At 54.0% G+C, this 25,357-nt stretch overlaps 1 protein-coding gene across 3 annotated transcripts in view; it reads left to right on the forward strand.

The window, feature by feature from the left end:
• Positions 1 to 25,131, forward strand: part of LOC133359698 (cGMP-dependent protein kinase 1-like) — a 329,349-nt gene extending 304,218 nt beyond the window's left edge. For all 3 annotated transcript variants that reach the window (XM_061578215.1, XM_061578213.1, XM_061578216.1), the window contains 13 exons: positions 310 to 387; positions 975 to 1,072; positions 2,064 to 2,129; positions 5,741 to 5,815; positions 7,815 to 7,911; positions 8,635 to 8,774; positions 9,358 to 9,447; positions 9,827 to 9,968; positions 15,231 to 15,394; positions 17,552 to 17,674; positions 19,495 to 19,557; positions 19,949 to 20,015; positions 21,299 to 25,131. In XM_061578215.1, coding sequence (XP_061434199.1) covers positions 310 to 387; positions 975 to 1,072; positions 2,064 to 2,129; positions 5,741 to 5,815; positions 7,815 to 7,911; positions 8,635 to 8,774; positions 9,358 to 9,447; positions 9,827 to 9,968; positions 15,231 to 15,394; positions 17,552 to 17,674; positions 19,495 to 19,557; positions 19,949 to 20,015; positions 21,299 to 21,397 — 1,302 coding nt within the window. In that variant the 3' untranslated portion in view covers positions 21,398 to 25,131. The remainder of the gene's footprint in view (positions 1 to 309; positions 388 to 974; positions 1,073 to 2,063; positions 2,130 to 5,740; positions 5,816 to 7,814; positions 7,912 to 8,634; positions 8,775 to 9,357; positions 9,448 to 9,826; positions 9,969 to 15,230; positions 15,395 to 17,551; positions 17,675 to 19,494; positions 19,558 to 19,948; positions 20,016 to 21,298) is intronic.
• Positions 25,132 to 25,357: the final 226 nt, after the last annotated feature.

Genomic DNA, 25,357 nt, shown 5'->3' on the forward strand with positions numbered 1-25,357 from the left:
AGTTGTTGATGATGGTGGAGGTGGTGCCGTTGGTAGCTGTGGTGAAGGTCGAGGAAGCGGTGGTGATGGTCGTGTCCGTGTGTCCTCTCTGTCTCGGGGAGCGGTGGTGTAGCGGTGAGCAATACGCTGCACTACGAACCTAGTGACCCGAGTTCGATTCTCGCTCATGGTCAACATCAGTGACGATTATTTGAACCGGTCCTGGGCCTCTCCTAGGTCAACACAGCCTCAAATGAGGACCTGGTGTGCGGTGTGTAAATAGTCTGTTACAGGCTACACGTGGGATTTTTGTCTTTGTCTCTCCCACAGATGCACTATGATGCCGGAGACTACATCATCAGGCAAGGGGCGAGTGGAGACACCTTCTTCATCATCAGCAAAGGGCAGGTAACCTGGCTCACGATGGCCGTGTGGGTGAGGTTCACGATGGCCGTGTGGATGGGGTTCACGATGGCCCTGTTGGTGGGTTCATGATGGCCATGTCGGTGGGGTTGACAAATGCCGTGTGGGTGGGTGGGCTCACAATGGCCGTCTGGGTGGGTGGGTTCACGATGGCTGTGTCGGTGGTTCAAGATGGCCGTGTGGGTGTGGTTTACGATGGCCGTGTCAGCGTGGATCACGATGGCCGTGTCAGTGAGAGTTCACAATGGCCGTGTCGGTGGGTGAATTCTCAATGGTCATGTCAGTGAGGTTCATGATGGCCATGTCGGTGGGGTTGACAAATGCCGTGTGGGTGGGTGGGCTCACAATGGCCGTCTGGGTGGGTGGGTTCACGATGGCTGTGTCGGTGGTTCAAGATGGCCGTGTGGGTGGGGTTTACGATGGCCGTGTCAGCGTGGATCACGATGGCTATGTCAGTGGGGTTCACGATGGCCGTGTCGGTGGGTGAATTCTCAATGGCCGTGTCGGTAGTTTCTGGATGCAGTGATGATGTTGCTGTTGACAATGTTGCTGATGATGATTTTGCTGGCCAGGTGAATGTAACGAGACAGGCCGAGGGGGTGAGTGACGAGCCTGAGCTTCTGAGGTCCCTGGGAAGGGGAGACTGGTTCGGAGAGATGGCGTTACAGGGGTCAGTTACTCACCCACACACTCACCCACCCACTCACCCACCCACTCACTCAACCACCAATCCATTAATCCACTTACTCAACCACTAACTCAACCACCCACCCACTCACTCAACAGACTGTAGGGGCAAGTGCTGTTAGCGAGCATCTCTAAAGGCCAGCACGGCACGCGAGGGGGTGGGCGGCCAACACCACGCCTGGCCGTCTTTGTCTCCCCAGTGGCGATGTTTACACATCACACCAGGTACTCATTTGAGGCTGAGTCGACCTAGGGGAGGCCCAGGATCGGTTCAGATAATCGTCACTGGTGTTGCCCGTGAGCGAGAATCGAACCCGGGTCGCCGGGTTCGTAGCGCAGCGCGCTAACCGCTATACGACCGCTCCTACTCACTCATACACAGTCATACACACTCACCCAACCACTCATGCAGACATTCACCCACTTACTCACCCACTTACTCACTCAACCACTCACTAACTCACCCACATACTCACTCACCCACCCTCCCATTCATTCACTCACACCCCCTTCCACTCACTCACCCACTCATTCACTCACCCACCCACTTACCCACCCTATCACACACTCATGCATATTCTGCTGTTGCTCATAATGGTAATGATGATGGTAATGATGATAATAATGATGATAATGATGGTGGTAATGATGTTAATTATCATAGTGATGATGGTAATGATGTTGATGATAATGATGATGATAATAATGATGACGGTTATGATGGTGGTAATGATGATGGTAAGTATTATGGTAATAGGAATGATGTTGATGATGGTAATGATAAACCTAATGATGATAATAATGATGATGATAATAATGATAATGATTATGATGGCCATGATGATCGCCATAATGGTGATAATGGTAATAATGATGATAGTCATGGTGATAATGATGATGGCAACGATGTTGATGGTCATGGTGATAATGATGATGACGAGCCTCTATTGCCACGTGTGTGTTCCTGCCCACAGGGAGGACGTGAGGACAGCCAACGTGATCGCAGTGGAGTCAGTCACGTGCCTGGTCATCGACAGAGAGTGAGTGAGTGGGTGCAGCGGTGGCTATGAGATTTTAACTCTCTCGCTTTGTCTGTAGGAGGTTCGTGGGTTCGATCCTGGACCCTGCGAGATGTTAACTCCCTCGCCTGGTCTGTAGGAGGTTTGTGGGTTCGATCCCGGACCCTGCGAGATGTTAACTCCCTCGCCTGGAAACCAGGAGGTCATCGGTTCAATCTCGACCCTGATGATGCCTGCTGCTATATATTTAGAGTCTGTGTCTCTCTCCCTCTCATCATATTCACGGTGGCTAGGAGATGTTAACTACCTCGCCTGGTATGCAAGAGGTCGTGGGTTCGATCCCGACCCTGCGAGATGTTAACTCTCTTGCTTGGTCTGCAGGAGGTTCGTGGGTTCGATCCCGGACCCTGCGAGATGTTAACGCCCTCGCCTGGAAACCAGAAGGTCATCGGTTCAATCTCGACCCTGACGATGCCTGCTGCTGTATATTTTGAGTCTGCATCTCTTTCTCTCCCCATGGTGGTCGCGTGGATTTGTCTCCGGGTCCACCAGTTTTCCCCCCTCCACATTTAGAAGCAACGTCGCACGTTTATAGTGATTTGGCTGCTGCTATACATTTCCACGTGATGACGATATCAGCCACTTCCGTTGAGTTATCGTTTGTGGTGATCATGTCGCTTCTTAAAAAAAAATACATAGCTAAGTGGGCCTTATACCTGGTAACATTAAAAAAAATAGTTGAGTTTTACTATGGGTCTCTATGAGTATGGGTCTCTATGAGTATGGGTGTCTGCGCGTCGCTGTGGGTTTCTATGGGTCTCTGTGGGTTTCTATGGGTATATATGGCTCTCTGGATCTCTGTGGGTCTCTATGAGTATGGGTCTCTATGAGTATGGGTCTCTATGAGTATGGGTCTCTGCGTTTCTCTGTGGGTTTCTATGGGTCTCTGTGGGTTTATATTGTTTTATATGGCATGGGTCTCTATGAGTATGGGTCTGTTCGCGTCTCTGTGGGTTTCTATGGGTCTATATGGCTCTCTGGATCTCTGTGGGTCTCTATGAGTATGGGTTTCTATGAGTATGGGCCTCTATGAGTATTAAGGTCACGCGATTTAGAATATTTGACTGCTGCTCTGAACGTCCACGTGATGCTGTCACCCAATTCGTTGAGCTGCTATCATTTGTGATGACCAGGTCGCTTCTGATAAAAGAGATGCGTAGCTCAGTTTGGGCTTTGCCCGGTAAATTAAAAAATAAAATAGTTTAGTTTAGAGCGTAGGGAGACAAAGGTGGCTGGGCGGGGGGGGGGGGGGGGGGAGGTTGCATGTTGGTTCAGACCACCCCACCACCACCACCACTACAATCTATTGACTACTCGCCAACAGCACTGGACCCAGACAGCCTGCGTGGGCTACACGGGGGAGCTGTACCTGCTTCTGTGCATGATCTGTCTGCTTTGTGAGGGGGGCAGATGTGGGGCAGATGTGGAACAGAGTGGCTCATGATGGCCTGAGGGTGTGAGGAGAGAGGGGGGGGGAGAGAAGGGGGGAGAGAGTGGGGAGAGAGGGGGGGGGGAGAGTGGAGAGAGAGGGGGGGGAGAGAGAAGGGGGAGGGGAGAGTGGGGAGAGAGAGGAGGTGGGAGAGAGAAAGGGAAAGTTGGGAGAGAGAGGGGGGGGAAGAGAGAAGGGGGGGGGGGGAGAGTGGGGAGAGAGGGGGGGGAGAGAGAAAGGGAGAGTGGGGAGAAAGGGGGGGGGGGAGTGTGGAGAAAGAGGGGGGGGGGAGAGAAGGGGGGGGGGAGTGGGGAGAGAGAGGGGGGGAGAGGGAGAGTGGGGAGAGAGAGTGGGGGGAAGAGAGAAGGAGGGGAGGGTGGGGAGATAGAGGGGGGGAGAGAGAAGGGGGGGGGGGAGAGTGGGGAGAGAGGGGGGAGAGAGAGGGGGGATGGGGGGGAGAGATGGGAGGAGAGTGGGTAGAGAGGGTGGGGAGAGAGAGGGGGGGGAGAGTTGGGAGAGAGAGGGGGGGGAGAGAGAGGTGGGGGGGGGGAGAGAGGGGGGGGGCAGTGGGGAGGGGGGAGAGTGGGTAGAGAGGGTGGGGAGAGAGAGGGGGGGGAGAGTTGGGAGAGAGGGGGGGAGAGAGAGGGGGGGGGGGAGAGAGAGGTGGGGGGGGAGAGAGAGGGGGGGGGGGAGTGGGGAGGGGGGAGAGTGGGGAGAGAGGGGGGGGGAGAGAGAAGGGGGGGGGAAGAGTGGGGAGAGAGGGGGGGGGAGAGAGGGGGGGGGGAGAGTGGTGAGAGAGGGGGGGGGGAGACACTGACTGCTGTGTGTGTGTGTCTCTGTCTGTGTACGTCTGCGGACAAAGACAAAGATCCCCCGTGTAGCCTGTAACAGACTGTTGGGGCAAGTGGCTGTTAGTAGCGAGTAGCAGCGCCTATGAAGGCTACCGGCACCGTGGCACACGAGGGTTGGGGGTGGCCAGCACCACGCCCGGCCGCTTTTGTCTCCCCAGTGCCGATGTTCTTTACACACCACCGCACCAGGTAGTCAATTGAGGCTGAGTCGACCTAGGGGAGGCCCAGGACCGGTTCAGGTAATGACCACCAGGCGTTGGTGGTGGCCGTGAGCAGGAATCGAACTTGGGTCTCAGCCGGGTTTGTAGCGCAGCGTCGCGCTGACCGCTGCACCACCGCTCCCCACTATCTTTGTGCGTGTCTGTGTGTTTGTGTCAGCTACACACAGACTCGTGTAGCGGTTAGTGCGCTGCGCTACGAACCCGGCGATCCAGGTTCGATTCCAGCTCACGGCCAAAAACCAGTAACGATTATCTGAACCGGTCATGGGCCTCCCCTAGGTCGACTCAGCCTCAAATGAGTCCCTGGTACGGTGTGCAAACAAAGATGGCCGAGCTGGTAACGGTCATCAGCAAGTCCAATTAGCTCCACATCCTCTTGTACCTCATCACTCCATGTCTTCTCTCGCCCGTGCCGTGCCCGTTTAGACCCCTCTGTCCGGCCGAACAAAAGCTGTTTAGGCATGCGGTGGCTGGGCGTGCGGGTTAGATGACTCAGTCAACGCAAGCCTTGTCTGCCCAAGGAGGCTGATGATGGGATTGTGTCTAGATCTTTCAAGGATCTGAGCTTCTCACACAATCCAACCTGGAAGTTCACTCCATAGGCAGGGCCAGTCTGAATGTTTCATTTCGGCGCAGATTTTCTGTCAAACAGGCTCCATGGTTCGCATAGGGAAGGGAGGGCATGACTGTGCCTGAGAATACCTGACGCTTCAATCACTAATCACTCACCCACTCACCCACCCACTCATTCACCCACCCGCTCACCCACCCACCCACCCACTCACTTACCCACTCACTCACCCACCCACTCACTCACCCACTCACCCACTCACCCACCCACCCTCTCACTCACCCACACACTTACCCACTCACTCACCCACCCACTCACTCACCCACTCACCCACCCACTCACTCACCCACACACTCACCTACTCACTTACCCACTCACTCACCCACTCACTCACCCACCCACCCACTCATCCACCGACCCACTCACCCACGCAGCCACCCACCCACTCACTAACTCACCCCCACCACCCTTCTTTTTGTCTCTCTGTGTCTCGACATCAGGTCGTTTAAACATCTGATCGGGGGCATCGAGGACATGTCCACCAAATGCTGCGAGGACACGGACTCCAAAGCGACGTGAGTCCCTAGCTTTCGCAGTGTCACATAATCACACAGTCGTACAATCACACACAGAGACTCACACAAAGACTCATACAAGCCCATACAGAGACTAACACAGACTCACACACAGACTCACACGGAGGCACAAACAGAGACTCGCACAGACCTATACAGAGACTCACACAGACTCACACAGACCCACAAAGAGACTCACACAGACTCACATAGACATACAACTTTTCATAGAGACAAAGACAGAGACTCACACAGAGACTCACATAGACACTAACACAGATTCACACAAACATACAACCTCAAGTAGAAACACACACACAGAGACTCACACATAGACACACACACAGACTCACAGAGACACACAGAGACGCACACACTGAGACTCACCCAGAGACTCACACAGAGACACACAAAGCGACACACGCATAAATTCACACAGATAGCCACAGATTCACACAGACATACCAATAACAGGCATTCACATCATCACTATATAGTCCAGCAGATGCTCTTGTATGGACCCGGCGTGCATCCATGATATCCATGATGCTTTGTGGATGCGCCGATGCCGGAACAGCGTGTTGATAATTACGAGCCCATGAGCTGCACAGAAGACTAGCAGCCTCCTACCGTTGTTATTCAGTTGATCTGACCCACATCTACCGATCACTCCAACTCAGGCATCATAACTCACTCAGGCATTAAAGTCACCCAACAGGATGATTCTATCCAGAGGGAACACTGACACACATATGACAGGAAGTCATAGAAGGTCATCTGACTCATCGGCCTTGGCTGCATCCCTCTACTGATTTTCATCTTCGGTGGAGGCATAAGCAACCACGACCACCACTCCTCGCCTCTTGTTGATGGGGAGATGAGCCCCAAGTAGCCTGGGGCTTACAGCTTTCCACACCTCACCGCCACGCTCCCACACCCCCCTCATTATTTTGTTCAAAAGAAGAGCCACTCCCTTTTGTTTGTCAGTTTTCTGCCTCGATTGGAGAACTGTCCACCTCTCATATTAGCTGAAGCCAGAACCGGTCCACCGGACCTCCTGTATTCCACAGAGGTCCAGGCAGTACCGGTCCAGCTCCCGACAGAGGAGGGGCAGCCTCTCCTCTGCAACGAGATTCTGAGCATTCAACGTGGCCAATCGCAGTGTTCTCCTGTTTCTGGAGGAACCCTGAAAGGCTGGGTTCAGTCTCCTGGCTCTGCCAGATGGGGTTTGGCCAGAAGGCGTGATGAGGGCCTGTCCCCCTGGGCTCTAGCACGAGCTTATTTCGGTGTTTCCACCGTGGTGTTTGGTCGACAAAGTGCCGGGTGGAGAGTTTAGCGGCCCCTCGCACGCAGAGACGCACATGCTCACAAAGAGGGTCACAGATTCACACAGCCATACAACCTCACATACTGGAGAGACACACTCGCGCGGAGACTCATACGGAGACTCACACGGAGAGTGGGTAAGTGGGTGATTGAGTGAGTGAGTCCATGAGTGAGAACGTAGGTACAGGAGCAGGTGAATGGGTGAGTGCCTTAGAGGGCAACTGAATGGGTGAATGCTACTGACAGCTAACAGCACTTGCCCCTACAGTCTAGTTAAGGCTACACGGGATGGGGGGGGTTCTTTGTCTTTATCTGTAGGTGTGATAGAGGCCCGAGTGAAATTAAATTAATCCTTTCGGTATATCTATGCATATACGCATTCACCCACCGACTCACCCACCCACTCACCCACCTACTCACTCACCCACTCACTGACCCTCTCACCCACCCACGCACCCACCTACTCACTCACCCACTCACTGACCCTCTCACCCGCCCGCTCACCAACTCACCCACCCACTCACCCACTCGCTCATTCACCCACCCACTCACAAACCCAACCCACCCACTCACCCACTCACCCACACACCCACTCACTCACTCACCCACTCACTCACCCACCCACCCACTCACTCACCTACTCACCCACTCACCCTCTCACCCATCCACTCAGCTCGGAGGTGGAAGGGTCGTTCTTCTCCAAGTTGTCTCTCTGCGACTTCACGGCGATCGACACCTTGGGTGTGGGTGGGTTTGGTCGCGTGGAATTGGTGAGGCTCGCAGACTCACCCACTCACTCACGGTCCCACCCACTCACCTACTCACTCACCTACTCACTCACCTGCTCACTCACCCACCCAGACACTCACCGACTTACTCACCCACTCACCAACCCACTCACTCACCCTCTCACTCACTCATGCACCCACTCTCTCACCTCACCCACTAACTCACCCAATCAGCAACCCACTCACACATCCACTTACTCACCCACCTATACACTCAGCCACTCACCAACTCATTTACTTGCTCACTGACTCACTCACCCACTCACCCACTCACTCATCCACCAACTCACCCACTCACTCACTCACTGACTCTCCCACCGACTCACCTACCCACCCACTCACTAACCCACTCACACACTCACCCACTCACTCACCTAATCACCCACTCACTCACTCACCCACTCACCAAACCACATCCCCACCCTCTCACCATCCCACCCACTCACCAATCCACCCACCCACCAACATACCCACTCACTTAACCACTCGCTCATCTACTCACTCACCCAATCACTTACCCACCCAGAAACTCACCTACTCACCCACTTACTCACTCACCCACTCACCACACCACCCGCCCACCGACTACACTCAACCACTCACGCATGCTTAGAGACTCTCTCACATGCACGCACATACACACACCATTAACCTCCTCCCTCCCTCCCTCTACTCCTCCACCTCCTCCTCCACCACGTCCATCAGGTGCAGCTGAAGAGCGATGTGAGCCGCACCTTTGCCATGAAGATCCTCAAGAAGCGGCACATCGTGGAGACCCGCCAGCAGGAGCACATCCGCTCGGAGAAGTCCATCATGAGCGATTCGCACTGCGGATTCATCGTGCGGTGCGCGGCCCACCCCTAGATCCGCTTCGACGAAAATCCCGGGGGGCCGTGTGGGATTTTGGGGGGTGGAGTGGAGGTGATGGTGGTGATGGGGGAGGTGATGGTGGTTATGGGGGAGATGGTGGTGGAAGTGGTGGTGCTGGTGGTGGTGATGGGGAAGGTGGTGGCAATGGTGGTGGTGGTAATGGGGGAGGTGATGGTGGAGTTGGTGGTGATGGGGGAAGTGATGGTGATGGTGGAGGTGGTGGTGGTAATGGGGGAGGTGATGGTTGAGGTGGTGGTGATGAGGGAGGTGGTGGTGGTGTTGGTTGATGTGGTGGCGCTGCTATTGGTGATAATAATGGTCATTATGGTGATGACGATGAGTCTGTGTAAGTCTGTGGGTCTTTGTGTGAGTCTGTGTGGGTCTCTGTGTGAGTTTGTGTGGGTTTCTTTGAGTGTATGTGAGTCTATGTGGGTCTCTGTGTGAGTCTATGTGCGTCTCTGTGTGAGTCTATGTGGGTCTCTGTGTGAGTCTGTGTGGGTCTCTATGTGAATCTGTGTGGTTCTGGGTGTGACTCTCTGACTATCTGTGTCCCTACAGACTCTACAGGACGTTCAGAGACAATAAGTATCTCTACATGCTGATGGAGGCATGCCTGGGTGGAGAGCTATGGACCATACTGAGAGACAGGTGAGGGGGTCGGTGAGTGACTAAGCGAGTGGATGTTTGGGTGGGTTAGTGGACTGGTGAATGAGTGGGTGGGTGGGTGAGTGAGTGAGTGAGTGCGTGGATGGGTGAATGAGTGGGTGGGTGAGTGACTGGGTGGGTGTATTTTGGGTGGGTTAGTGAGTGGGTAAGTGAGTCAGTGGGTGGATAAATAAGTTAGTAGGTGGGTGGGTGAGTGAGTGGGTCGGTGGATAAATAAGTTAGTAGGTGGTTGGGTGAGTGAGTAAGTGGGACTGTGAGTATATGTCTCTATGTATATATCTCGAGGTATACGTCTCTATGTGTGTGTGTCTCTATGTCTATGTGTGCGTCTCTCTATGTGTGTCTGTCCGTCTCCGTGTAGGGGCTCGTTTGATGACGCCACGACGCGCTTCTACACGGGCTGCGTGCTGGAGGCGTTTTCCTACCTCCACTCCAAGGGCATCATCTACCGAGACCTCAAGCCTGAGAACCTCATCCTGGACACGCGTGGATACACCAAGCTGGTACCTTTTGGCGTGTGCAGTGTGTAGTGTAGTGTGTAGTGTAGTGTAGTGTGTAGTGTAGTGTGTAATGATGTGTAGTGTGTAGTGTAGTGTATAGTGTAGTGTGTAGTGTGTAGTGATGTGTAGTGTGTAGTGTAGTGTATAGTAGTGTAGTGTGTAGTGCAGTGTTGAGTTTAGGTGCAGTGTATAGTTGTGTAGTGTATAGTGTAGTGTAGTGTGTAGTGTAGTCGTCCGGCAAAACATCCCCCTACCTCCTTGTGGTGCCGGATGGGCAATGCTGTCATGGGCAGTGTCGTGGAGAGAGGGCCAATTGGCCTTTCCCCTCATGGCATTTGTAAACAACAAAGCGGCTACATGGGGGCTCTGGACAGGTGCGAGGGGCTGGTAACCCTTCCACCTTGAATTAATTACCACTAAACCACGACCACAAAATTTAATAAATAAGCATGTGCCGGAGGCCCCGGAGGGACAGGCGTCTATGACGTCTCCTGGCCAAACCCCATTTGGCGGAGCCAGGAGACTGAATCCTTACCCTCGGGGTTCCTCCAGAAACAACAAAAAAACACTAAGTGTGGCCAGGTGGAATGTTAGAATGCTCACTGCGGAGGAGAGGCTGCCACTCCTCTGTCGGGAGCCGGACCGGTACTGCCTAGATATCTGTGGTATTCAGGAGGTCCGGTGGACCGGCTCTGGCTCCTGTCACCATGAGGAGAGACAGTCCTCCACTCGGGGCAGGAGACTGCCAAATAACAGGGTGTGGCTCTTCTTCTGAACAAAAGAGTGAAGGGGGCGTATGAGTGTGGCGGTGCGGTGGGGGAAGCTGTAAGCCCCAGGCTATTTGGGTTGGTCTTCCAATCAACTAGAGGCGAGGAGTAGTGGTCGTGGTTACTTATGCCTCCACTGAAAACGAACATCTGTGGAGGGATGCAGGCAAGGCCGATGAGTCAGATGCCTTCTATAACCTCCTGTCACAGGTGCTAACTAAAGTGGCCCCTCGGGATAAAAACATCTTGTTGGGTGACTTCAATGCCCGAGTTGGTCATGATGCTGCCACCTGGTCTGGAGTAATTGGAAGGCATGGGCCAGATCAGCTCAATAACAACGGCAGGAAGCTGCTAGATTTTTGTGCAGCCCATGGGCTTGTAATTACCAACACGCTGTTGCAGCATCGGCGCATCCACACTACATCATGGATGCATGCCGGGTCCAAGCAAGAACATCTGCTGGACTACATAGTGACGGAACAGCGGATACAGGCCCATGTCCTTGACACCAGGACCTACCGTGGAGTTGATCTGCCCACTGACCATCGACTTGTCATCTGTAAGATGCGCCTGCCATTCTTGCACTCCGGTGGTGGGTGTACACCCAGGACCCCATTCAAACCCTTAGTGGCATGGTCTCAGCTAGCTGATGAAAGTTGCAAGCGAGAATTTCATCATCACTTGAGGCTGGGGTTGGCATCGTCTTCCACTCCTCCTGATGTCGAGGGGAAATGGGCGAGGTTTAGAACTGTGGCTCATGCCGCTGCAATGGCTGCTTTGGGTACATGATCCAGACCTCCCCAGAGACCCTGGTTGACAGAGGAGGTGTTCAAGCTGGCTGAGAAAAAGCGACAGGCCCACTCTCATCGGCTACAGCATACAGAGAATGAGGAGGCTTACCACAGCCTTCGCTCAGAGGTACGGAGAGCCGTGAGGCACTGCAAGGATGGGTGGTGGTCGCGGGTTACTGAGGAGATGGAGTCTGCCTTAGTGGCCCGCAATCACAAATTGCTCTTTAATTCCATCAAAAAAGTAACTTGCAGCCCCTCACCTATTACCATCATTAGAGGAAAGAACGTTGATCCAATCTCCGACCCCCAGGTAAAGGTTTGCAGATTTGCTGAGCATTTTTGTGAGGTCTTGGGGGAGGGCAAATCCCTCAGCCAGGAAAACAACGTGGGACAAAGTGGGGATGTCCCTGCTTAGGCTGCGGTGCCTCAAACATTGGAGGAGGAAGTCACCCCCTATGAGTGGCTGGCTGAGGTGCCATCAGTTGAGGAAGCTACGAAGGCAATCCAGAGTCTGAGGCTAGGAAAGGCACCGGGCAGAGATGAACTCCTAAGCGAAATGCTGAGGGAGGGTGGCGTTTGTGCACAGACTGCCCTACATGACATCATAACAACAGTGTGGACCATTGAACGGGTTCTGCAGGATTGGAAGGATGCCCTAGTGGTCCCCCTCTTTTAAGAAGGGGGACCGCACAGACTGCAACAACTCCAGGGGCATCCCACTCTTCAGTGTGCCAGGAAAGGTCCTGGCAAGGATTATTCAACATCGCCTTGCTAGTCACGCTGCGGAGAAGCTTGCGGAGCCCCACTGCAGTTTCAGGAAAGGGTGGTCCTGCACAGATGCCATATTTTCTGACCGTCTGCTACAGCAGAGGTGTAGGGAATTCCAACAAGACCTACATATCTGCTTTATTGACCTGGTCAAGGCCTATGATACCATCAGTAGGCCTGGGCTCTGGGTTGTTCTCCGTGCTCTCGGAGTCCCTGACCCTCTGTTCACGATCATTAAGGACCTTCATGACGGTGAGCGGGCTGCAGGTAAAACTACGTGGCCGGGAGTCAGAGCCGATCCCTGCACACCTTGTGGTGCGACAGGGATGTCCTCTGGCTCCCACATTATTTAACATCTATTTTTATCACGTAGTTCGTGAAGCCTTCAATAGCTGTACCGGAGCAGTTTCCAATTGGTACAGATACAATGGGATGCTGATCGATGCCCGGGAACGGTCAAGGGATGGCTCCCTATTGCTCAACCACGTTATGTATGCCGATGATCTGGTTATTGCTGTTCACTCAAAGGAGGAGTTGGACGCGCTGCTGCTGAACCTGGAGCTTGCCACCAAGAAGTGGGGTCTTTCCATCAGCCCCACCAAAACTAAGCACCTGCCTGGGTATTTTGTACCATGGGACACTCCACCCCCATATCTCCCAATTGGTGATAGGGCAGTTGTGGAGAGAGTGGGTGTGTTCTCATGTCCGGCTTCGGTTTAACAGCAGAGGTCTTACTCCGAATCAGTCGAGTGGCACTATTTTTTCATCGGTTGCGTAACGCTGTGTGGAAGCTACCTGGTCTACCACTCCGTACAAAGCTTCAGGTCTTCTCGGCCTCGGTCATTCCCTCCCTTCTCTGCGCTTGCGAAACGTGGACCCCCCTAATGGAGCATCTTTATCGGTTAGAAACATTTAGGCTGGCCTGCCTCTGATCCATCCTGGGTTTAACCAGGCTGGATTGTGTGAGGAGCTCACAAATTCTTGAAAGATTTGGACAAAGTCCCGTCGGTGAGCTCCTCCGGCAGGCAAGGCTGCTTTGGCTGGGCCATGTAGCGCGCATGCCCAGCCACCGCATGCCTAAACAGCTTTTGTTCGGCCGGATCGAGGGAGCTAAATGGGCACGGCACGGGCTAGAGAGAGATGGAGTGATGTGGTACAGGCGGACTTGGAGCTGAGTGGACTTGCCGATGACTGGTTCCAGCGGTGTCAAGATCGGCCTCTGTGGAGGAGGCTCGTGAAGGACGCTACTGGGCAGTTGGAGGCAGTCGCGATCCAACAACAACGGAGGGCGGAGGAGTGACGCTCACAACAACGAGCGGAGCACCGGGTGGCTAAAGCACAGCAAGTTGGCAAAGTAGGGGGCACAGGTGGTGCATCAGCCAGTCGTCTTGGTCAGTTTACCTTTGGCATCTGGGTCTGCCCTCCTGCCAACGGGCATTTGACACTTCACATGGCCTCAATGTGCACATAGCCTGGCACAAGCATCGTGGTGACGTCACCGCCACTTAGTGGAAAATGGCGGTTGTTGTTGTAGTGTAGTGTATAGTATAGTGGGTAGTGGATAGTGTAGTGTATAGTGTGTAGTGTAGTGTGTAGTGTAGTTTATAGTGTAGTGGATAGTGTAGCACGTAGTCGTGTAGTGTGTGTGGTGTATAGTAGTGTATAGTGTAATGTGTAGTATAGTGTATAGTAGTGTAAGGGATCTGCGAGCCACCCTCACGCACAGGCACCACACAGACATGAAATCTCCACACTCAGTATAACACGCACCAATCACACGCACGGGAATACACTCGGCCAGGCTCAAGGTTTAAAGGGCACTGACGTCACCCGGACCTGGCGTGCGAGACGAGGATATGTATTGGGAACGAGGGTGGAGATGGAGGGGTTAAAAGGGGCTATGATCCGCGTGTTCGGGGTTGGTTTTGGAACCAGTGTGGCTGTGGGGTTAAGAATAAACCAGTGCGTTAACCAGTCTCCGACTCCTCTTCAGTAGTATAGTGTAGTACATAGTAGCGTAGTGTGTAGTGTAGTGAATGGTGTGATGTGTGTAGTCCAGGGGTCGGCAACCAAAATAACAAGAAGAGCCATTTCTTTCCAATTCGGTACAAAATTCAGTATTTCAAGAGCCGCAATGCTGTACTCACGTACATATCGTCAAGAAGCAGCCCGTAAAGAGCCGCATGCGGCTCCGGAGCCGTAGGTTGCCGACCCCTGGTGTAGTCTATAGTAGTGTATAGTAGCGTAGTGTATTGTAGTTCATAGGGCATAGTCTAGTGTGTGTAGTGTATAATGGAATATATAGTTTAGTGTATATTAGTGTAGTGTTCAGTGTAGTGTATTGCAGATTATAGTTTAGTATGTAGTGTATAGTGTACTGTGTGTAGTCTATAGTAGTGTGTAGTGAATAGTATCACCACTATCACCACTATCAATCACCCACTCCACCACCGATCAGACCACTCACCCACCCACGTACCCATCCACCCACTCACTCACCCGTCCACTCACCTACTCACCCACCCATTCACTAACCCACCCACGTACTCACCTACCCACTCACCCACTCACCCACTCACCCACCCACCCACGAACTCACCCACCCACTCACCCACTCACTCACTCACCCGCCCACTCACCCACTCACCCACTCACCAACGCACTCACCCACCCACCCACGCACTCACTCACCCACCCACCCATTCACCCACTCATCCACCCACCCACGCACTCACCCACTCACCCACCCATTCACGCACTCACTCACCCACCCACCCATTCACCCACTCATCCACCCACCCACCCACGCACTCACCCACCCACCCACTCACCCACTCACCCACCCACCCACGCACTCATCCACCCACTCACTCACCCGCTCACTCACCTACTCACCCACCCATTCACTAACCCACGTACCCACCCACCCACTCGTCCAGGTTGACTTTGGGTTCGCCAAGCGAATCGGCCTGGGCCGTAAGACTTGGACGTTCTGCGGCACTCCGGAGTACGTCGCCCCCGAGGTGATCCTCAACCGGGGCCACGACGTCTCCGCAGACTACTGGTCGCTCGGCATCCTCATGTACGAGCTGCTCACGGGCAGGTGAGTCTACAACCACCACCATCATCACCACCTGCACCACAACCTCCATCATCACCACCTGCACCACAATCTCCATCACCAGCTCCACCATCACCACCTCCACCATCACCCCCTCTACCAGCACCTCCACCATCACCACCTCCACCATCACCCCCTCCACAACCACCACCACCACCATCACCACCTCCACCATGACCACCTCCACCACCAGCTCCACCATCACCACCTCCACCATCACCCCCTCCACCAGCACCTCCACCATCACCACCTCCACCATCACCACCTCCATCACCACCTTCATCAACACCTCCACAAACACCACCTCCATCATCACTTCCACGACCACCATCACCTGTACCACCTCCACTACCCCCATAATCTCCACCACCTCTTCCACCACAACCTTTACTACCTCCACCATGAAGACAGATGTACACACCCAAGGATACACGCAGATACACACACACAACCACAGATATACACACCCACAAATACAAACGCACGTATATATACAAACACAGGTACACACACCGATACGCACAGATACACAATGACAAGCCCTTTATACACACACACTCTCTCTCTCTGTCCGTGTGGCAAACCCTGTTGTGTGGCTCGGACCCCATGGAGACTTACAGATACACACACATACACACACATACACACATACGTAGATACACACACACAGACACATACATACGTAGATACACGCAGACACATACATACACATACAGATACACACACACAACAACAACAACAACCGCCATTCGCCACTAAGTGGCGGTGACGTCACCACGACGCTTGTGCCAGGCCAAGTGCACCTTGAGGCCACGTGAAATGTCGAACGCCCGCTGGCAGGAGGTCACGGGGCAGACCCAGGTGCCACGGGTCGACTGACCGAGATGACCGAGATGACTGGCTGATGCACCACCTGTGCCCCCTACTGTACCAACTTGCTGTGCTTTAGCCACCCGGCGCTCCGCTCGTTGTTGTGAGCGTCGCTCCTCCGCCCTCCGTTGTTGTTGGAGGGCGACTGCCTCCAACTGCCCAGTAGCGTCCTTCACGAGCCTCCTCCACTGAGGCCGATCTTGACACCACTGGTACCAGTCATCGGCAAGTCCACTCAGCTCCACGTCCTCCTGTACCACGTCACTCCATCTCCTCTCCAGCCCGTGCCACGCCCGTTTAGCCCCCTCGATCCGGCCGAACAAAAGCTGTTTAGGCATGCAGTCAGAGCCGGCCCTAGACCTTTGGGGGCCCTAAGCAAAATTTGGTTGGAGGCCCCTTTGATGTATGATTTTTTTCACCCACGAGCTAGCAGTGACTCTAGGGGGCCCTCTGCTGGCCACGGGGCCCTTTGCAATTGCAAGGGTTGCTTAGTGGCTGGGCCGGCTCTGCATGCAGTGGCAGGGCATGCGGGCTACATGACCCAGCCAACGTAGCCTTGCCTGCCGGAGGAGCTCACTCATGGGACAATGTCCAGATCTTTCAAGGATATGTGAGCTCCTGACACAATCCAGCCTGGTTAAACCTAAGATGGATCGTAGGCAGGCTAGCCTAAATGTTTTTAATCGGCGAAGATGTTCCATTAGGGTGGTCCACGTTTCGCAAGCGTAGATAAGGGAGGGCATGATCGTGGCAGATACACACAGACAAAGATCCTCCGTATAGCCTGTAACAGACTGTTGGGTCAAGTGCTGTTAGCGAGCACCTACAAAGGCCAGAACGGCACACGAGGGGGTGGGTGACCAGTACCACACCCGCCCGCCCGCCGTTGTCTCCCCAGTGGCGATGTTTACTACACACCACACCAGGTACTCATAACACAGATACACACACACAGAGACACATACAGTCATAGATAAACACACACACAGATACACACACATAGATAAACACACACACAGTCACAACAACAACCGCTATTCGCCACTAAGTGGCGGTGACGTCACCACGACGCTTGTGCCAGGCCATGTGCACCTTGAGGCCACGTGAAGTGTCGAACGCCCGCTGGCAGGAGGTCACACACAGATACACACACACAGATACACACACACACAGATACACACAGATGAACACACACAGATACACACACACAGATACACACGCACACAGATACACACACACACATTCACTCTCTCTGTGTCCGTGCGTCAGCCCCCCGTTCTCTGGCGCGGACCCCATGAAGACTTACAACATCATCCTCAGGGGAATCGACATGGTGGAGTTCCCCAAACGCATCCCCAAGAACGCAGCCATCCTCATCAAGAAGCTCTGCCGGTACGGGGTAGGGGGGTGGGAAGGGGAGGTAGGGGCATGGGGGAGGGAGGGAGAGGTTGGGTGGGGGAGGGAGGGGGGTGGGGAGGGGGTGGGAAGTGGAAGTGGGGGCATGGGGGAGGGAGGGGAGTTGGGGAGGGAGGGGGAGAGGGAGGCGGGAGGGGGCGAGGGAGATCGAGGAGGCGAGGGAGGGAGCGAGGGAGGGGGCGAGGGAGGGGGGCGAGGGAGGGGGCGAGGGAGGGGGCGAGGGAGGGGGGGAGGGAGGGGGGCGAGGGAGGGGGCGAGGGAGGGGGCGAGGGAGGGGGCGAGGGAGGGGGGGAGGGAGGGGGGCGAGGGAGGGGGCGAGGGAGGGGGACGAGGGAGGGGGGCGAGGGAGGGGGCGAGGGAGGGGGGCGAGGGAGGGGGCGAGGGAGGGGGTGAGGGGGGGAGGGAGTTGGGGAGTGGATGGATGGGGGAGTGAGGGGGAGAGTGGGGGGATGGGGGGAGGGAGGGGGATTGGGGAGGGGATTGGGGAGGGGATTGGGGGAGGGAGGGAAGAGTGGGGGGGAGGTGGGAAGGGGAAGTGAGAAGTGGTGGGGATGGAGGCGGAATTGGGGGCGAAGGGTGGGGGAGGGGAGGTGAGTTGGACATCTGTGATAATGAGTTTTGTAGCTCATTGTATTTCTCCGGTGCAGATGCTGATTCTGATTGGGGGAGGACGTGGGAGTGGGTGGTGGCTAGTGGGGTAGTTGTGTGTACGTGCAAGAGGATGCTAGTCATCTAATTGTACCTCTGTGTGTACCTGTGTGTGTACCTGTCTGTGCACCTGTGTGTGTACCTGTGTGTGTACCTGTGAGTGTAGATGTGTAATAATCCTTCTGAGACGGCTTCGGAATCGGTCCTTTTTATTTCCACTTCCACAATACACTTTACTCACACACTCTGCGTTTCTGGCAGACAACAGAGAGCGGGCAGACTTCACACCAAGTTCCCACCGCGCACGTGGCACCCAGAGCCCCCGTACGCGCGTGGCTCTTGCTCTGCTCGTTCCCCAGTCTGCTCTCGATCGTTCTCTCCCTCTCTCTCTTAATCCCTCCGTCACGTGGTACCCCCCAGCCAATCCTCCGTAGACAGCATTGACCGTTCTCGATGGTTCCCTGTCAATCCCGGGACCACGCCTCTGATCCGGCTCCCCATTAGCTGGGGCCCCGAATGGCCAGGCCACTCCCCCCTGCTAACACGCCGCGATCACGCAGAGGCCATGTTCCCTGGCTCATCCCTTATTGGCTACAAAGCAGGACCGGCAAGCCAATCCCCACGTGAACCCTCTATGGCTGTTATTACAGATGTATGTGTACCTGTGCGTATTTGTATATGTGCCTGTGTGTGGGGAGCTGTAGTGTGGCGGTTAGCGCTATGCTGCACTACGAACCCGGCGACCCGAGTTCGATTCCCACTCACGGTCAACACCACCAGTGACGATTTTCTGAACCGGCCCTGGGCCTTCTATAGGTCGACTCAGCCTCAAATGAGTACCTGGTGCGGTGTGTAAAACATCACCACTAGGGAGACAAAGGCGGCCAGCTGTAGTGCTGGCCACCCACCCCTCATGTGGCGTTCCGGCCTTCATAGGTGCTCGCTAACAGCACTTGCCTTAGTCTATACGGGGGATCTTTATCTTTTGTAGAAGTGTGTGTATCTGTGTGTATCTTCACCTGTGTGTACGTGTGTGTGGCCTCAAGGTGCACATGGCCTGGCACAAGCGTCGTGGTGACGTCACCACCACTTAGTGGCGAATGGCGGTTGTTGTTGTTGTGTCTTTACTGGTGTGTGTGTGTCCACAGGGACAATCCCACGGAGAGGCTTGGGAACATGAAGAACGGAGTGAGGGACATTCAGAAACACAAGTGAGTGTCAGAGGCAGCCATAAGGCAGGTTGTTGGATCATACACGGACGGAGCCAAACTCCTTTTTCTTCTGCCCCGTGAGTGCGTGGGCATCTAGGAGGTGAACTACCCCCTGGCTCTAGCCAGAAGGCGGTACAGCAAGCTGTGTGAACTTTTCCCCATCTGTGCCATCTCACTTCGTGTGGACTATTCACCGTCTGTCCCATCTTACTCCCTTCAAAGTGTGCACTAATCCCCATCTGTCCCATCTCGCTTCCTTCAAAGTGTGTGGACTAATCCCCATCTGTCCCATCTCACTTCCTTCAAAGTGTGTGTATCTACGTGTCTTTCTGTGTATTTCTATGGGTCTCCATGTATCTCTATGTATATCTCTGTGTATCTCTATGAACAGGTGGTTTGAAGGCTTCAATTGGGAAGGTCTCAGGAAGGGCACTCTCACTCCCCCCATCATCCCCAAGGTGAGTCAAGGGCTATCCTGTACCTAGGAGATGTTAACTTCCTCGCCTGGTCTACAGGAGGTCGTGGGTTCGATCTCGACCCTGCCGATGCCTGCTGCTATATATTTGGAGTCTGCGTTTCTCTTCCCGTGGTGGTCACTGCATATATTTTTCTCCGGGTCCTCCTTTTTCTTTTTCCCCTCGACATTTAGAATGGACATCACCACGCATTTAGAGAGTGATTTGGCTGCTGCTATGAATGTCGACGTGATTATGATGATGGTGATGATATCAGCCATTTGCTTGAGCTGCTTTCATTTGTGATGGCTCAGGTTGCTTCTGATGAAATAGCTACGAAGCTTAGTGGGGCCTTACACCTGGTAACATAGAAAACAATGTTTTATACTCTTTCGTTCTTTCGGTAAAGTCACGTAGGCATAAAATAAAATAAATACATTAAATGTATTTTATTTTATACCTACGTGACTTTACCGAAAGAACAAAAGAGTATGGATCCCTGCATTCACGAGAACTTCAAATCTAAAAATGTTTTATCTATGGGAAAAGTATTCAAGTATGTGGCAATTAATCAGGAGTTCTGTTAAGATGTTCAAAGACCAAATAGATGAAACATTTTGCAAGGGCTAGCTACTAACATCACTTTCCCCAACAGTCTATCTGTTACAGCCTACACGGGAGATCGTTGTAGAGGGTGGGTCAGTGAGTGGGTGGGTGAGTGTGTGAGTAGGTGAGTAAATGAATGCGTGAGTGAATGAGTGGGTGGGTGAGTGAATGCGTGGGTGAGTGTGAATGAGTAAATGAATGGGTGAGTGAGTGGGTGAGTCACTGAGTGAGGGTGTCAGTGAATGGGTGAGTGAATGAGTGGGTGAGTAAGTAATTGAGTGGGTGAGTGAGTGGGTAAGTTAGTGAATGAGTGGGTGAGTAGTAATTGAGGGCGTGAGTGGGTGAGTGAGTGGGTGGGTGAGTGAGTGAATGGGTCAATGAGTGGGTGAGTAAGTGGGTGAGTGAGTGAGTGAATGAGTGGGTGAGTGAAGGAGTGGGTAAGTATGTGAATGAGTGGGTGAGTAGGTGAGTGGGCGAGTGGGTGAGTAAGTAATTGAGTGGGTGAGTGAGTGGGTGGGTGAGTGAGTGGGAGGGTGAGTGAGTGGGTGGATTATTGAGTAAGTGGGTGAGTGAGTGGGTGCAAATTCACTAACAGCAATGGCCCCAACAGTCTGTTAGGGGCTACACGGGAGGATCTGTTTCTGTACCCTTGTGTTTGTGTGTGTCCCACCTGTCCCCAGGTGAGCTCCCCCACGGACACGAGCAACTTCGACAGCTTCCCCGAGGACACAGAGAGCCCTCCCCCAGACGACGACTCGGGCTGGGACAAAGACTTCTGATGGCTCGCCACGCCGCCTGCCGCCGGTCGGGGTAGTGGCGGCGGTGACAGTGGCGGTAGCGGTGGTAGTGGCTGTGGTAATGGTAGTGGTGGTGACAGTGGTGGTAGTGGTGGTGGCAGTGGTAGTAGCTGTGGCAGTGGTGGTAGTGGCTTTGGTGGTAGAAGTGGTGGTGGTGGTGAAAGTGGTAGTGGCCGTGTTGGCAGTGGTGGTGGCAGTGGTGGTAGTGGTGGTGGTAGTGGTGGTGGTTGTGATGGTGCTGCTGGTGGGAGTGGTGGTGGTGGCAGTGGTGGTATCAGTGGTGGTGGTGGGGGTGTCTCGCGTGTATGAGGGGTGAGTGAACATAGGGGCAGTGCAGTACAACACCCGCCCCCACCCTATCTCTCTCGTCGGTGTGTTGGGCGAGTTGGTTATGGCTCGATCGTGTGAACATTTGTAGCAACTCAACAGTTACCAAAGCTGTAAGACGGTGCTGTGTGTCGTGGGTCGGACGAGTGAATGGCTCGTGAGGCTCAGAGGAGCCGTTGAAGCCCTCCTGGCCCTTAGCATAGGGAGGTTGTGAAGTTCACGATGGCCGTGTCGGTGAGGTTCAAGATGGCCGTGTCGGTGAGGTTCAAGATGGCCGTGTCGGTGAGTTTCACAATGGCCGTGTCGGTGAGTTTCACAATTGCCGTGTCGGTGAGGTTCACAATGGCCGTGTCGGTGAGGTTCACAATGGCCGTGTCAGTGAGGTTCACAATGGCCGTGTCAGTGAGGTTCACAATGGCCAAGTCGGTGAGGTTCACGATGGCCGTGTCGGTGAGGTTCACAATGGGGCAAGTGTTGTTAGCGAGCACCTATGGAGGCCGGCACTGTGGTACACGAGGGGGTGGGTGACCAGCACCACGCCCACCCGGCCGCCTTTGTCTCCCCAGTGGCGATGTTTACTGCACAACGCACCAGGTACTCATTTGAGGCTGAGCCGACATAGGGGAGGCCCAGGACCGGTTCAGATAATCGTCACTTATTGTTGGTGGCCGTGAGCGGGAATCGAACTCGGGTTTCCGAGTTCGTAGTGCAGCGTAGCGCTAACTGCTCCCGCCACCGCTCCCGTCCACACACAGACACATGCGCGCGCGAGAGTACGTTTTTTCAGTTTTCAGTTTTAAGTTTCATTTATTAGGTATAACCCTGTGAGCCATGCGGCTCTTGACTCGGGTGCAACCGCAACAAAACAAAAACATGAACAAGAAACATCTTGAAGTGGCTACACGCAACGGAAAAGTAATCGGTCACCTCTAAAACCAACGATGCAGACCACCTTGCTCCTCACCACCCCCAATGCGATCGCCGATAAGACGAGTGAGAGTTGTGAGTGTGCGTTCGTCACGCGTAAACTAATTCGGATCATCGCCACCGCATCAGCATCAACAGCAGCTGTAGAAGCGGAAGTAGCAGCAGCAACAGCTGTAGCATCAACAGCAGATGTAGAAGCAGAAGTAGCAGCAACAGCTGTAGCAGCATCAGCAGCTGTAGAAGCGGAAGTAGCAGCAACAGCTGTAGCAGCAGCAGCAGCTGTAGAAGCAGAAGAAGTAGCAGCAACAGCTGTAGCAGCAGCAGCAGCATCTGTAGAAGCAGAAGTAGCAGCAACAGCTGTAGCAGCAGCAGCATCTGTAGAAGCGGAAGTAGCAGCAACAGCTGTAGCAGCAGCAGCTATAGAAGCAGAAGTAGCAGCAACAGCTGTAGCATCAGCAGCAGCTATAGAAGCAGAAGTAGCAGCAGCGTGCAACATAATCGTGAACGACTGCCCCAAATCGGATCATTCAGATCGACGATATGAAACAAATCAATTCGGCTACTCCTGAAGCTGTAGCAGTTAAAGCATCAGTTGCAGCAGAAGTAGCAGCTGTAGCAGCAGAAGTAGTTGCAACGGTAGCTGTAACATCAGCTGTAGCAGCAGCAGAAGTAGCAGCATGAGCAGCCGAAGTAGCTGCAACAGCATGAGCATCAGCAGCAGAAGCAGGATTTAGCATCAACCATAGCATCAGCTGTAGCAGCAGCAGAAGTAGCAGTTGAAGCATCAGCTTTAGCAGCAGCAGAAGTATCAGCAGTGACAGCAGTTGCAGCAGAAGCAACAACACTAGTAGCAGCTGCTGTTGGGGTGCGATTGTACGACGTTTCGGGGGGGGAGCGGGGATGTGTGTGGGTAGTGGGCTGAGCCGTCCGCTATCGACGCCTCTGATGGCGCTTCTTGTTGCTGGCCGCTCGCCATTCTTTGGAAGTGGGGAGGGGGGAGACTGGGCACGCTGCTGCTGTTGTAGGATAAATGAATGAAGGAACGAATCATTTTAGAAAAATGTGTGGGCGCTCCTGAAGAATCTCCCGGCAGGTGGAGCAGAACGTCGGACATCAACGGCACGTGGGAGAAAATGACGTGAAACTCACCGCGTTCACTATCAATAGCTGCCTTCTCTCTCATCTCTCTCTCTCCTGACTTCTCTTCCCCTCTCAACCTCTCCTCCCTCTCTCTCCCTCCTCTATTTCCTCGCTCTCCCTCTCTTCATTCCCCCCTCCTCTCCCCATTTCCCTCGTCCACCTATCTTCCTCTCTCAATCTTCTCTGTCTTGACCTGTCCCTCTCTTGTCTCTCTCCTCTCTCCTGACCCCTCTTCCTCTTTCCCTCTCTTCATTCTCCCCTCCTCTCCTCGCCCTCGTCCCACTCTCTCCCTCTCTCTTTTTTTTACGATCAATCTTATCTACCTTGACCTCTCGCTCCCTCATCCCCTCTCTCTTTTGTTGTTGTTGTGTTTTTTGTTTTTTTGTGTGCATCCCCTCTCTCGTCCATCTCACTCCGTCTCTTTCCTCCCTCTCCTCCTATCTCCCCATTTCTCTCATCGTCATCATCTCTCTCCTCCACCACCTCTTTCTCTCACTCGCTCTCTCACTCCTCCTTATCTCTCGTCCCTCTCTCTTCCCTCTACCCCTCTGCTATCTTTCGTCCCCTTTCATCCTTGTCTCTCCCCCCCCTCTCACTCGCTATCTCTCCACCTTATCTCGCTCTCTCGTCTCTCTAGTCCTCTCTCCTCTCACTCCTTATCTCACGTACCTCTCTATACCCCTATCTCTCTCACTCATCTCCCCCCTCTCACTCCTATCTCCTCGATCTCTCTGGCTCCTCCCTTTCTCTTGTCCCTCTTTTTCTCTCTCCCTCTCTCTCCCAACCGGCTCTTATCTCCCTTGTGGGGTGCAAAAAGTGCCTTATGTAATCTGCATGAAACGTAACACAAACCGCCGGGTGAACGCAACTCCACACACACACAAAAAATGATACATAGAGACAAAGTTCCCCCGTATAGCCTTTAGCAGACTATTGGGGGCAAGTGCTGTTAGCGAGTAGCATCTGTGAAGGCCTGCACGGCACACGAGGGGGTGGGTGGCCAACCCCACCCCTGGCCGCCTTTGTCTCCCTAGTGGCAATATTTTTACACATAGTACCAGGTACTCAATTGAGGCAGAGTCGACCTAGGAGAGGCCTAGGACCGGCTCAAATAATCGTAACTGGTGTTGGCCTTGAGCGAGAATCGAACTCGGGATGCCTGGTTCATAGCGCAGTGTAGCACTAACCGCTACACTACCGCTCCCCACACACACTACACACAACACGTAGGTCCACGCGGCCGCCATGATGCCGTGAGGTGTTTCTGGCGACGGTTCGGTAGTTGCCATTGTTGAGTCCGCGTCAAGTTGTTGTGCGCGATGGGTGGGGCGGGGTGGGGGTGGGGCGAGGTGAGGGGGCGGGGCGAGGCGAGGAAGGCGGGGCGAGGGGGCCATCGTCACAAAGGAGAGGGGGGGGGCGCTGCTGCGTGACAGAACTTGTCCCGTGGAGACAAAAAAAAGATGGAGGTTTTTTTTCGTCGTTTTTGTTGTTTGTACCCCGTGCGTGAAGCCGACGGTGCACACCAATGGGAAGCGATGCCAAGCAAAG

The sequence above is a fragment of the Lethenteron reissneri genome, chromosome 65 (assembly GCF_015708825.2).
Source record: "Lethenteron reissneri isolate LAM-NWPU_2019-01 chromosome 65, ASM1570882v1, whole genome shotgun sequence".
Lineage (NCBI taxonomy): Eukaryota > Metazoa > Chordata > Hyperoartia > Petromyzontiformes > Petromyzontidae > Lethenteron > Lethenteron reissneri.